The sequence below is a fragment of the Anarrhichthys ocellatus genome, unplaced genomic scaffold (assembly GCF_004355925.1).
Source record: "Anarrhichthys ocellatus isolate YVR2014 unplaced genomic scaffold, GSC_Weel_1.0 scaffold569, whole genome shotgun sequence".
Taxonomy (NCBI): Eukaryota; Metazoa; Chordata; class Actinopteri; order Perciformes; family Anarhichadidae; genus Anarrhichthys; species Anarrhichthys ocellatus.
In genome coordinates, this window is record NW_022280543.1 from 1 (window position 1) to 13,137 (window position 13,137).

The 13,137-nt window shown below is 39.2% G+C and overlaps 1 protein-coding gene across 1 annotated transcript in view; it reads left to right on the plus strand.

Moving 5' to 3' along the window:
• The first annotated feature begins 11,113 nt into the window (after positions 1-11,113).
• Positions 11,114-13,137, plus strand: part of LOC116376749 (tetratricopeptide repeat protein 30A-like) — a 16,024-nt gene continuing 14,000 nt past the window's right edge. The window contains exons 1-3 of the mRNA XM_031838218.1: positions 11,114-11,291; positions 11,589-11,654; positions 11,987-12,196. Of these exons, the coding sequence (XP_031694078.1) occupies positions 11,244-11,291; positions 11,589-11,654; positions 11,987-12,196 (324 nt within the window). The 5' untranslated portion in view covers positions 11,114-11,243. The remainder of the gene's footprint in view (positions 11,292-11,588; positions 11,655-11,986; positions 12,197-13,137) is intronic.

Sequence of the window (13,137 nt, forward strand, 5' to 3'; positions counted from 1 at the left end):
CATAACCCTAAATCAATGAGATTTTCTGCTGAATCATCTTGATTTTCAATTGTTTTGACGTCATCAGCCAAAAAATAGGATGTTTATAGGCATGTAAAAGATATGCATTTTAATTAACATAGTATTTTGCATTGTTGTTATTTTTAGATGTATTTCTTCTTACATGAGCCCGTAGCGTGATTCTACCTCACCTCCACATGTATTTTATTTCTATTAACTTTCTCTCAGTCTGAGCCTTTTCTCTTAAAATGAAATAAATAAAAATTATCAATAACTATCAAGATGTCAGATATATGTAGTAAAGTAAATAAATATAATATTTACCTCTGAAATGTAGCAGAGTAAAAGTATAAAGTTGCATATATACAGAAGTACTACTTAGGTAACATAGTTGTGTTTTACACTCAGCCTCGTCTCAGTGTTTTATTATTGCAGTTCATTTATTGATTATTGTCTATTATCTATCTATATGTCACGTTTATCAAAGTGTGTGACTCTTTTTTATTTTTTTGTTTCTCCTCCTCATCTTCTCCTGCAGCGAGTTAGAATTGGGAGCAACGGCAGATTACAGCCAGCGTGTTATTACACACAGCGTGTTATTACACACAGTGTGTTACAGTATCTGGGATTACTGATGTCGTACAAGCTGGGTCACACAGCTCAGAGACCCAGATTCTGTGCAGTTTGGATGATGTGGAGTTTTGGGTTGGTGGCGCATTTAGAAGTGAAGAGTCTGACGGATTAAATCTAATGCCCAAAGATCTTTATACCAACAAGTCCTCCAACTCGTACGACCACAACGAAACTTCTGAAACGTCCCACGGGACTCAAACGCGTCCTCAGACCTAAACATAGCAGACTCAGTTTTTAACACGTTGTTGGTTTGAGTTAAAATAAATATGTTTGTCTCAAACCTCTCAGTGTCAAAATAATAAAGACTGCAATCTTGTTTACCCAACATGCCCCTCTTCAAGCACTGACTCAGCCAATAGCAGGCCTCCAAAGGTGACGCGTCATCATGGCAGCGTCACATCTGTCCTCACAGCTTCATGAACATTTAACTAACCTCCAGTCATCGTAACAAAGGCTGTAAAGCTTCAATATAATAAAGCGTGCAAGAGGGAAAGATAATAGAAGTTAAAGAATATCAAAATATTCTTTTTTTAAGTTAAAGTCAATAGTGATCATTTGATCTGTGGAAGTCCGTTAAGATAAATTCATGTTTCATTCTTTCCGCTTTTCTGCAACACAGGAGTTGAAATGAAACATCTCAATAAAAGTTAACATATTTAGAATCATCTTTGCTATTTTTAAATAGTTTTTTATTCATTGAGTCATCTAGTTATGAAACCAGTGTCTTCTAGCTTTTCTGAGCGAAAAACAGTTTCAGAGAAAGAAAACTGTCGACCCTTAAAAGTTCCAATCAAAACACAGAAAAATAAAGTTTGCTCTCACCTTCATCTTCTGAGAGTCACGTGACCAATAAAACGTGTCACGATACGTCGACATGGAGTCGGACCTGATGCTGAAACATGTTCTACAGTTATTCTCTGAACAAACAAGAGACTGAAACATTGAATAAATGCAATAAGTGAGTTTATTTGTAGCTCATATGATGCAGCAGTAAACCCAAACCAACATCTCCAAAAGGCATAAAGAACAAACACGAGTTCAGCTGTGCTGCAAAATATCACTCATTGTGTGAAGTTAAAAACCTGAAATCTTTCAAATCAATCTTTGTTTGTTGAGTTTCACCAGTTAATATATTTGTTATGAGGAAACTTGAAGCTGTGTCACAAACATAATGCACTTTATGTTTCATCAAATGTGCTTTATTGTGTTATTCTATTGTTTTTACTGTGGACTTGGTCCATGGACATAACAATCCCACAATGCAATGCATCCAGAGAAAACAGTCTATTTCATCGGGAGGACAGGAAAACAATATTCATTTGGAATATTATCTCGGTAAATACGCCGAGTGCAGCTCTCTCTTACGTAATATAACATGTGTATTGTGTTTTGTTTTTATATATTTGTATATTTTAATCTTAGATCTTTGTGTTTTAGATTGGGAGAACAAGAATTGTTTATTACACAATGAAATAAAAGCTGCAGCGCTGTAAAATAAGACAAATAGAGACATAAGACAGCCCGAGAAGAAGAAGAAGAAGCAAACATGACGATGAAGAATCGTTGGCTGCTTAGGAAGTGGCCTTCTTCTTCACCACCCTCCTCCCGGTCTGTCTGGGGACGGGGGCCGGGGCCAGAGCCGGGCCGGCGTTGGCGTTGTTGGTGCGGTCGGCCTTGACCTCGTCGATGAAGGTTTCTACGACGGTGAACTTCTCGGTGAGGTCGCCCAGGTGAGCTTTGAGGGCGTTGAACTCCTTGTAGAGGTCGTCTAAAGCCTCGGACAGCGGCTGGATCCTGGAGAGGAACACAGAGAGACCGGATCCTTCATCTGCTTCACTTTATTTATATAAACCCTAACCCGATTAATCAGAATCTGAACTTCTTTCAAACCACGTAAAAGCAGATGTTTCAGTGTATTTAAAATTCAACTTGAGGTTTTCAGCCGTGATTAAATGTCACAAGTAAAGACGACATAAAGAGACAACACGAGGAACAGAGATGTGAAGAACCGTTTAGTGGGAGTCAATGGTGGAACATTTACTCTGTTCTGTTATTCAAAACAAAAAGGAGGAACTTGAACTTTACTTGAGTATTTCCATTTTAGTTCTACTCCACTACACCTCAGAGGTACATATTGTACTTTGTACTGTACTACACCTCAGAGGTACATATTGTACTTTGTACTGTACTACACCTTAGAGGTACATATTGTACTTTGTACTGTACTACACCTCAGAGGTACATATTGTACTTTTACTACATTTGTTTGACAGCTTTGGTTTCTTTTTCATGTCCTTCCTGAGAGAGACAGAGCCGATACAAACATTTGATCATCTCATAGAATAGAAGCATTGATGCAGATTAAACTAACCAGGATATAAAGGAGTTCACACGTTAATATAGCAGTAATCCAGAAACATCAGATATAATAGTGAAACATTTCCCTGATCAATCAATAGTTTCACTTTACGTCCTTTAAGTACATGTTGCTGATACATACTTTTACTTTGGTAAGGTTTTTGAATGCAAAGTTGAGTGTTTCACAGCGTAGTATGAGTACTTTTATGGCAGTAAAGGACCTGAATACTTCTTCCACTGCCGGTGGGAGTTGAGTTCAATAGCGTTTGTGACTCTCTGTCCTCCTGTGTGTTTTGAAGGAACAATATTTTCCACATAAATAAAAGAGATGAAAGTCCCCCACAGGAATGTGGTTTGTCCTGAGAATAACTTCAGGAGTCTGTTGGGTTCACTCTGTGGCCAATGCCGTCATTTGAAACTGCAGCTGAAACTGCAATTTAAAATAGAAACGTGGTTTTATTCAGGGTGAAAGAAAGAAACGTGCTCGAGTTTTCCACAAAGGAAGTCTGGTGTTTCCTGCCTCTCGCCGCAGTTTAGGGGACCAGACATCATTATGGTCTGGTGGCTACATAAACAGTGATGGAGCAGCCATGTTTATTGCATATTCTCCGCCCTTCTTTATTTGGCCTCTGTATGCTGCTTTTACTTTTCTCTCTTTTGCATTTGCTCTCACTTCTGTTTTTTATCCTTTTCCGTCTCTGCTTCACAGTCTTTTCCCAGAACTTTGCTCGAATACATTTCAAATAATAAGCCTGTGATGGGTTATAATGCCGTAACGGAAAATATCTCGCATCAATGAACTGTTTTATAGTATGTTTCATATTTAGACTGCTTAACTGAGCTGTTGCTGGTATTTAATAAAAGTCAGAAAGGATCCTCTGGTGCAGTTTGTTTAATTATACACACAGCAACAATGTGGAATGATTCTAATATGTTCATGACTTCTTAATCAGTTTTCAGTCTCTTTCTTACATTCATAAACATCAGCATTAGTATTAGTTCTCCCTCCAAAAGATTTTTTGCAGACTTCACTGAAGTCATGTAACGTAATGTAACGTAACGTAATGTAACAACGTAATGTAACGTAACGTAATGTAACATAACGTAATGTAACATAACGTAATGTAACGTAACGTAATGTAACGTAACGTAATGTAACATAACGTAATGTAACGTAACGTAGTGTAACGCTACGATAGTTATAAGCAATACTTTGCTCTATGCTTTACGGGTACAATGCGATATAATAACATACGATACGTTACAATACATTATGATATACTGATGGGTTTATCCCTCTGATAACCTCCTCCCTCTCCCTCCGTACCTGGCGTAGTCGGGCAGGAGAGACTGGTGGTCGTTCTGCAGAAGTCCCTTCATCTGGTTCAGGATGTCAAACCTCCAGTTGTCCAGGATCTGAGTCAGGTTGGCCACACCGCGCATGTTCACCCTCTCAGCTGGGACAAGAAATCACAATGACAACACAGATCTGGTGACACATAGTAAAGCACAAAAGAGGTTCATGATAGAGTCTCTAAAATCAGAGTTTAAAGATAAATAAATGTGGTTTTCTGAGTCGTTGGCCAACAAGCTATTCTGACATTTACGTATAAGGACGTCTTGTCTCTGCCACAAAGATATACAGCTTAATGCTAACGTTAAAAGTCAGTTGGTGCACCGTTGAAGATTAGCCTGTTTCAGTGGTTGCCAAAGTTAATACCAACAGTGACGTTAATAACATAAGAGTTATTTGGACTTTAATTGCTCTTGTATAGTTTCTATTTTTACTTGTATTCTTTTTTATGTTTGATATACTTTTTACTTTTCTTTTATCATATGTTACAATCTGTTTTTTTACCCTGCTTTATGGTCTGTTTGACTCTAAATGGACCATAATGTACTAAATGAACATCATGCTGTATTGAAGAAGACTTGAAACTAGAGATTGAGACCATAAACTCATGTTTACAATGTTTACTGAGGTAATAAATCAAGAGAGAAGTAGAGTCATTTTCTCATAGACTTCTATACAACCAGAGGAGTCGCCCCCTGGTGGACACTAGAGAGAATGCAGCTTTAACACATGAAGCTTTGACTTGAACCGGAGGTTGCCGCCTGGTCAGAAGCTGTGGTCCGCAGCGTTTCTGTCCTCCTCATCCGTCTTATAAGACCTCTAATAGAGCTTCAACACAAAGAGGCAGCCACACATCGACAGACACCTCCGAAGCTCTGACATCATCATGATGAGCTCTGAACTTGACCTGTGACCCCGGGGTAAACAGAGAGTAATCTGGGCGCTCACAGCCATCCCTGTAGTTCCACTCGTCGTTGGTCGTGGTCTTCGACGCCGGGCGTCGCCTCTGGCCGAGGACTGTTACCGCGGCAACAGCCAGTATCAGCAACAGCAGCACGTTCAGTTTGGGAGCCATGATCGGACCAGCACCTGGAGGGGGGGGAGCACACACAGCCACACTGGTATTGTTGAAGGTCCAGTTTAAAGATGGGTGTGGTTACATAACACACACACACACACACACACACACACTTTACGCCCCTGGCCTTAATTTGGCTGAGTGATTCCATGACAATGGTCTCCTAGTTTATATTTACAATGAAATCACTGTTTATTGTAAAAGGTGTCACTCCTTTTAACCTCTATATTTAAGTATTTTAATCTCTCTTTTTTGTTTTTTTGGAGTTTCAGCCTGGTGTCTAGTTATTTAGTAATTATTATATTACATATCTGGGAAAAAAGTACCACAAATATTTTAAATTAAAATCTTCAAAGATTCTGTTTTCATAAATTGCACCGAAATAACTCAACTTTAATTCTTTCTCTCCAGTTTAATATTTTTCATTTAAATCTATCTGGTTCTTATCTTGAATTATTTTTCTCACGTTCTATTTAAATGTTTTTGTTTTTGTCTTCTGATTCTTTTCTTTCTTGACTTAATACCTTTAAATGTCTCGTGTAAAATATGTGTTGAACGGATTAACTATACTTTCCTTTGCTTGAGTTTAATCATTCTAAACTTTATATGTTTATTCATTGTCACCCTTGTTGTTGTTGAGCTCTTTGACTCACATCTTTACATAAACTCTGCTACATAATATCGACCAATGGATTAGAAGTAATTGCCACCGTTTATCTAATGAAGATTGAGTCGGTAGTAGACACCTTTATTATTCCATCTTCATCAAGTCAAACGACTCAGAGGCGAGCTGAGTAATTATGTTTAGTCATTTTCATTTTAATACATTAGTATAATGAAATCACGTATCTATGCTACTTATTCTTCAAGTCTCCTCCTCTGCGTTGAGTGCTGGATGTCCTCTCAGTCTTTGTTCTAGTCCAGAGGTCTTCAACAGGGGGTCCTTGGCCTGAAAAACGTTGAAGACCCCTGTTCCAGTCCATTACTGGTGCTCTGCAGCCTGAGTCAGCATGCTGCAGGTGTTACACTCGTCCTCAGCACTGCCTTAAACCCTCACGGCTTTGCCGCGAGGCTTCATCAATCCTGATGAAGCCGAGGAAAAGGAAATCTAACTTCTCTGAGAACAAACTCCTAAGTCTTCCAGGCGTGTCGGAGGGTGGAACAGTGGAAGGAGCCCGAGGCTGAACTCTCAGCTCACATTAAGGAACGAGTCCGAGCAGCCGTCAGACGGCTGAGGCACTAAAGTGAACCGAGAGAGAGTCGGAGAGCTGCAGAGACACGCTGAGTGCACACTACCTCAGAGAGTTGCTGTTTATTTCAGTTACACACACATGACTGCAGTAATACACAGAGGCTTTAGTCTGTGCAGCAGTGTTACATGACTTCCACATGTTTGAAAAGTGATGGTGACAAAGACATTTGATGAATATAAAAACAGGGGTTCTCTGTATTCTTTAAGAGCTGCTCAAATAAGTTTGTCAAACCTCTTCTGCAGCGTAACACACTCGTTTTTTTGTCACTTAAATCATCAGATTGTCTAGAGCGCCCTGTAGTGGTCATTAAAGGACCTGCAGCGTTAATGCACACATTTTTAGCTTCCTCTTCACATTAACATCAATTTGCAATTAATTAAGAATTACACTGTATTTTATAACATGGTCAGTTTGCAGACTTGAACCCAGCTGGTGATATTTCATTTTGTCAACAAAATCTCAGGAAAAGAACTGATGAGTGTCCGTTTATCCAAAGCCCGTCCCCGTCCCTCTCACAATCAACCTTCAATTCAACTACATTGCATTTCACAATCAAACTTTTTAGATATATATTTTCTCCCGGATTACGGTCGCAGTTTTAAACATCGGTTAACTTTGTGAATTGAAACAAAACAAAAACGCAACAAAACTAATTGATTACGAAAACATGAAGGTTTGGCTTGAGATAAGTAGTTTTGTTAAATCATTTAAGGTACAGACAGAATTAGAATAAGTCCACTTTGACTTGTGGTTTCACACGGGACATGAACAGTGGTCTCCTGGTGAGAGTCCTGTGATTGTTTGACTCCTCCGTTCACCCTGACCTCCGACCTGTCGCTGACCATCATTAGAAACTCATGATGTGTTCAAAAACGAACGTAATCCCGGAGAAAACAAGTTTCCCTCGAAGCGTAATAGACAAAGCAGCTTCGCTGTACGTCCACCTTCAAAATCCTAGAACTCAACCGCAGCTTTTTTATTAAAAGTAACTCCAATCTTTCTCCAACAATAACCAAGTGTTTTAGTTGCCTATCCGACAGCCGAACCGAACCAAAATCATTGTTACAATCTTTCCATAAACTAGTTGATGACATTGATAAAATCGAAGGCAAGAACTTTAAAAACGAGAACACGGAGTTTAGAAAAACGTTCCCACATCAACCGTCCAGCTGCCTAAACCACTCAACGCGGATTCATCCGCCGCTGAAAATAGTCCCCAACAAGTACACTATTCCCTAAAACAAAACTAAAATCTACAGGGAGCAGCTGTTTTAGGAAATTACTGATGAAATGATACATATTTGTGCTTGTAAAGATGCCTTCTTCAGTAGAAGAGAGACACAGACATGAAGTCAGGAGGTATTGAGAGATGCCCTAACAAGTTGTTGGTTTTTGTCTTTTTAATGGTTGACAATAAGGAAAGTCCATGAACGCAACATAAGCTCCAGTTAAACCGGGAACACCCAGATCATTTTGTTGTTATCACTTGATGCAGAATTAACCAACTCCCAAAAACTATTCAATCAAACACACATTGACCCCTCTGACCCTGCAGGTGTATACAACACACACACACACACACACACACACACACACACACACACACACACAGGCCTGAAACACACACATAAACAACACACTGCACATGTGGTTCAGCTCTCTCTCTGCTGCAGCTTTTCTCAAAAGCACAGCTTCTTCTTCTCTTTTTTTTTTTTTTTTCAAGCAACCAAAATCTCATCAGCTCTAACCGGGCTCAATCTGGCAACATGAAATAAGTTTGGCCCCGCGGTGAAAAAAGGCACACGGAAGAATTCATTCAATATTTAAACGGCAGATGCCTGATTCAAATTAATGCTCAACATTAAAAAAGAGTCCCATTCGGTTTCATCTCCAGCGTGCATTACACTTATAGTGCTCATGCTCTTATATGCAGCACGAATACACTCATATTTGATCTCATCGCTTCTGCAATATTTAGAGATTTCGTTTTTTTTAGATTTTAATCCATACGCACTTTTATTTTTACTTTCTTTGTTTTGGTTTTAACTCAAATTAACTTTGAACACAAAGAAAATCAAGCTGAAAACATAAAGCAGCACAATCTGGTTATCGTTGATAATCAAACTAACGGCCCCGGGCTTTTCTTCATCACCTAAGGATAAAAGTAAAGTGATCGATGTGTAAATGAAACGCTGCTCTCTGCACACACACACACATACCTGTTTGATTCTGAGCTCTTCTTCTGCACAGCTTCTCTACCGTCCCAACAGAAGGCAGTGACAGGCAGGAGAGGAGAGCAGACAGAGAGAGACAGGAAACACACACCCAGGCTGCACACAAGCATGCATGCACATGCATATACACAAGAGACACACACACACACACACACACACACACAGAGCAGCCACCCTCTCCTCCGTCATTATGGAGGCCTGGTGGTCAAAACAGTGAGGTTTGAGGTTTGTGGGGCGAAGCTCCAGCACCTTCGGTTTCATCTGGATTGACCACTGTGTGTGTGTGTGTGTGTGTGTGTGTGTGTGTGTGTGTGTGTGTGTGTGTGTGTGTGTGTGTGTTGTTCTTCTTTTCTGGGATCCATCTCATTCACTTCCTGAATCCTTCAGAAATGAGATCATTGGTGGTTTTTACCATTCTGTGCTTGTGCTGTGGAAGAAAGAAAGAAAGAAAGAAAGAAAGAAAGAAAGAATGAAAGAGAAGAGAAACATCCATAAGAATCTCATATTATATAAAGTTATTACTTGTTTTCGAGTTTATTGCAGGTCAGTTTTATTTCTTTTGAGCAGTTTTACTTCATAAAGTCTGTTTGTTTCAGAATATACAGTAAATATGTGTTCACGTCACATGTCAGTTTAATGGATAAATAAATATATATTTCAATATATAAAAGGACTTTAATTGGTTATCTCTTAAGCCTTCAAGAAGTTAAATTTTCATATTAAATTCTAAGCTCCACCCAAAAGTTGTGTTGAATAAATGATAATATTTTGCTTTGAATGAGTTGAATGTGATGCGGCTGACAGATTTAAACTCCTCTGCAGCTCTGAGACGTTCCAGCTGAGATATCCGTCACTTCACAAGTTAGGAAAGTGGATCAAAGGCTTTTAAAAGAAGAACCAAACATGAGTCACTCTGAGAACAGAGATCCTCCTCTGAGACGTTTAGATGCATTCAGGCTCTGATCCGCTCCGAGTGCCGGTTCACTTCAGTTCAGTGGGCTTCATTAGTGTAAGACAATGGAGCCAAAACGTCAAGGAATAATGACTGTAAAGAAAAAAAGATGCAGCTCATACAATGAAGAAGTAATGAACCCTTGTTCTCTGCGTGTGTGTGTGTGTGTGTGTGTGTGTGTGTATGTGCGTGAGTGCGTGTGCGTATGTGTGATGAAGAGGAAGTTTCTGCAGCTTCAGTCTGATCATCCTCTCTCTCTTCTCGTTCCAGTGGAGTGCAGTGGTTGAGGATGCAGACCTGTTGAGACACGGGTTTGATTCCCACCTGAGATACACTACACAGGAATGTGTGTGTGTGTGGGTGTGGTTTCATTTGTCTACTCTGAAAAACAAGACTTTGAGCGTGATGATTTCAACTTGCACGGACGTCTAGCATCGATTCAGGAAGAAACCGAGAACACATATGGTCGAGCTAGCTTGACCAGCAATTTTTGGCTGCTTATATTCTGACTTTAAATTATCTGCACATGTTTCAGTCTGTTCAACTTACCCTGCAGGTGATAGTGGAGCTGATCATGTGACCCTCACCTGAACATCATCATATCATACAGTAAACCTGCCTTACTAGGCTTTCAATGGATCATCTGCATGCTTTCAGCTTAAATGTATTTATCTTAATGGATAACAATCCCTTAAACTTTCAGCTTACTTGAAAATGGATTTAAGTGTGAAACCCCTTTAAGTGTGCAGAATGACATCACAATTAAATACAATTTTATACCTTAAAGGAGCAACATTTTTCAATTAAGATGCTGATTTTAGAATAATTAATAGATGAATAAATGGATTGATTTATATGAGACGATTGTAATTGTTTTTGTGTTTCTGCCACGTATATAACTAACTCTGTACTGTTTGTCTTTAAAAAATATATATGATAATAATAACAAATAATAAAACATTTAAACTGCTGGAATGAAATATGGCTGACCTGCATACACTTGTAAAAATTATCTGAAATAAATAACATTTTAGAGAAAACATGATGTCACATGAAGTCATAGGTTGTTGTGTTATATGTATATATATAATATATATTTATATATTTATGTTATTATTGTGTATCTGTGTTCAACAGGTAATTAAAGGTTTGGAGGGAGAAAAAATGAGAGGTTGGCCAGTTTAACTTCTATCTCCTACACGATTGGCCCTCACACACGTCTGTCAAATGTTCTATTTCCGGTGTGTTCCGTTGCTAAGTGACAGCTGAAGCCATCCGTCCGTCCGCTAAACAGAAGCTAGCTCGATGCTCGATTTCAGATTTTTGGGAACGCTCAAAGCTCAAAGTAATTTGTTCACATTAAAACAACTGGTCTGAAGCCATGACCGCTATAAAAGACGGAGAGTACACGGCTACGATCTACAAACTGGTGAGAATAGTGTTTTAGTTGAGGTTAGCTTCTCAGCTAACGCTGCTAACCAGCTAACGCTGAGCCAAACTCCATTCAAAAAACCTTCATTTTAGTGTTTTTAGCTAACTGAAAAACACACACCGGACACGCTATCGACTGCTCGTAAATTCGGCATTTATATTAAAAACAAAAATAACCAAACGATTCAATAATAGTCAAACGTTTGCAGTGTTGTTGTCCCTAACACAACGTTACTTCATCTCTAAATAACCTCTGATGTATATAACCATCATAATTCATAACTCTGTGTTTCAGATTAAAGACAGCCAGTATGTGGAAGCAATTCACATCCTAAACGGCCAACTTCAGAAACACACGAAGGTAAGTGTTAATATGAAACGTGCACATTATATATATATATATATATGTATATATATATATGTCCAGGATGTCCTCATGTCTTTTATTACAAATATTTGGCCTAAAATGTAATTATATTTATCAATTAGTCAACTAGTTGATTGACAGAAAATGAAGCTTCAACTATTTTGATGATCAATTAATCGTTTCAGTCACTTTTTAACTGACAAATACAAACATTCACTGACAGTTTTACAAACGCACAGATTGATGTTGTATAGTTAATCCACACAGCCTCATGTTACAAACACAAACCAGCGGTTTAACTCTCGTTGCTTTCCTTTGTGTCACAGTCCAGAGCAGCGCTGTCTCTGCTGGGCTTCTGCTACTATCACATCCAGGACTTCACCAACTCTGCAGACTGCTACGAGCAGCTCACCCAGCTGCACCCGGAGGTGGAGGAGTACAAGGTGTACTACGCCCAGTCCCTTTACAAAGCCGGGGCTTACCCCGAGGCCATGAAGGCCTCCTTCATGCTCGACAACCCCAGCAGTCACATGAAGGTACAGCGTGAACGCAGCGCTGCCTTTAACAGCAGGATAATGTGAAAATGTTGAGCCAACTTTTTAGCAGCTTTTCTAAGACTCACTGCATTCTGCTCCATTTGGCTCCAGGTGTTGAAATACTGCTTCTCCACCTTATTTACATTGAGATGTTTCTCTTTGTTCTCTCCATCTGTTAAACTCTTCACATCACTGGGAGCTGTTGTTACACATAAGTGCTCAAACAAATGCATATGGGCAATAAATGCACAAGCAATGAAATACAGAGAGCACAACTGTGTAGAGCTAACGGGTATATATCAGTAACACGATTATATTTCCAGAAAGTGACAAATAATGCTGCTTTCAAATGGGATTTAAGGTCATGTTAGTATAGTATAGTATAGTAGAGTATACTCTACTATACTCTACTATAGTAGAGTATACTATACTATAGTAGAGTAGAGTATACTAGAGTAGAGTAGAGTAGAGTATACTATACTAGAGTAGAGTATAGTACGATAGTAGAAATATTCTGTAACTCCCTCAGAAAATATGTGAATTCATTGTGAGAAGACAGGTTCAAACTCATGAAAATGAATTATGGATCAGAGTCTGCGTCAGAGTTTTGCTTAATTTTCCCCCCAAAGTCAAATATTTACCTTTAGTTTATCCTCTCTCTCTCTCTCTCTCTCTCTCTCTCTGTCTCTCTCTGTCTGTCTGTCTGTCTGTCTGTCTCTCTCTCTCTCTCTCTCTCTCTGTCTCTCTCTCTGTCTCTCTCTGTCTGTCTGTCTGTCTGTCTGTCTGTCTCTCTCTCTCTCTGTCTCTCTCTCTCTGTCTCTCTCTCTGTCTCTCTCTGTCTGTCTGTCTGTCTGTCTGTCTGTCTCTCTCTCTCTCTGTCTCTCTCTCTCTGTCTCTCTCTCTGTCTCTCTCTGTCTGTCTGTCTGTCTGTCTGTCTGTCT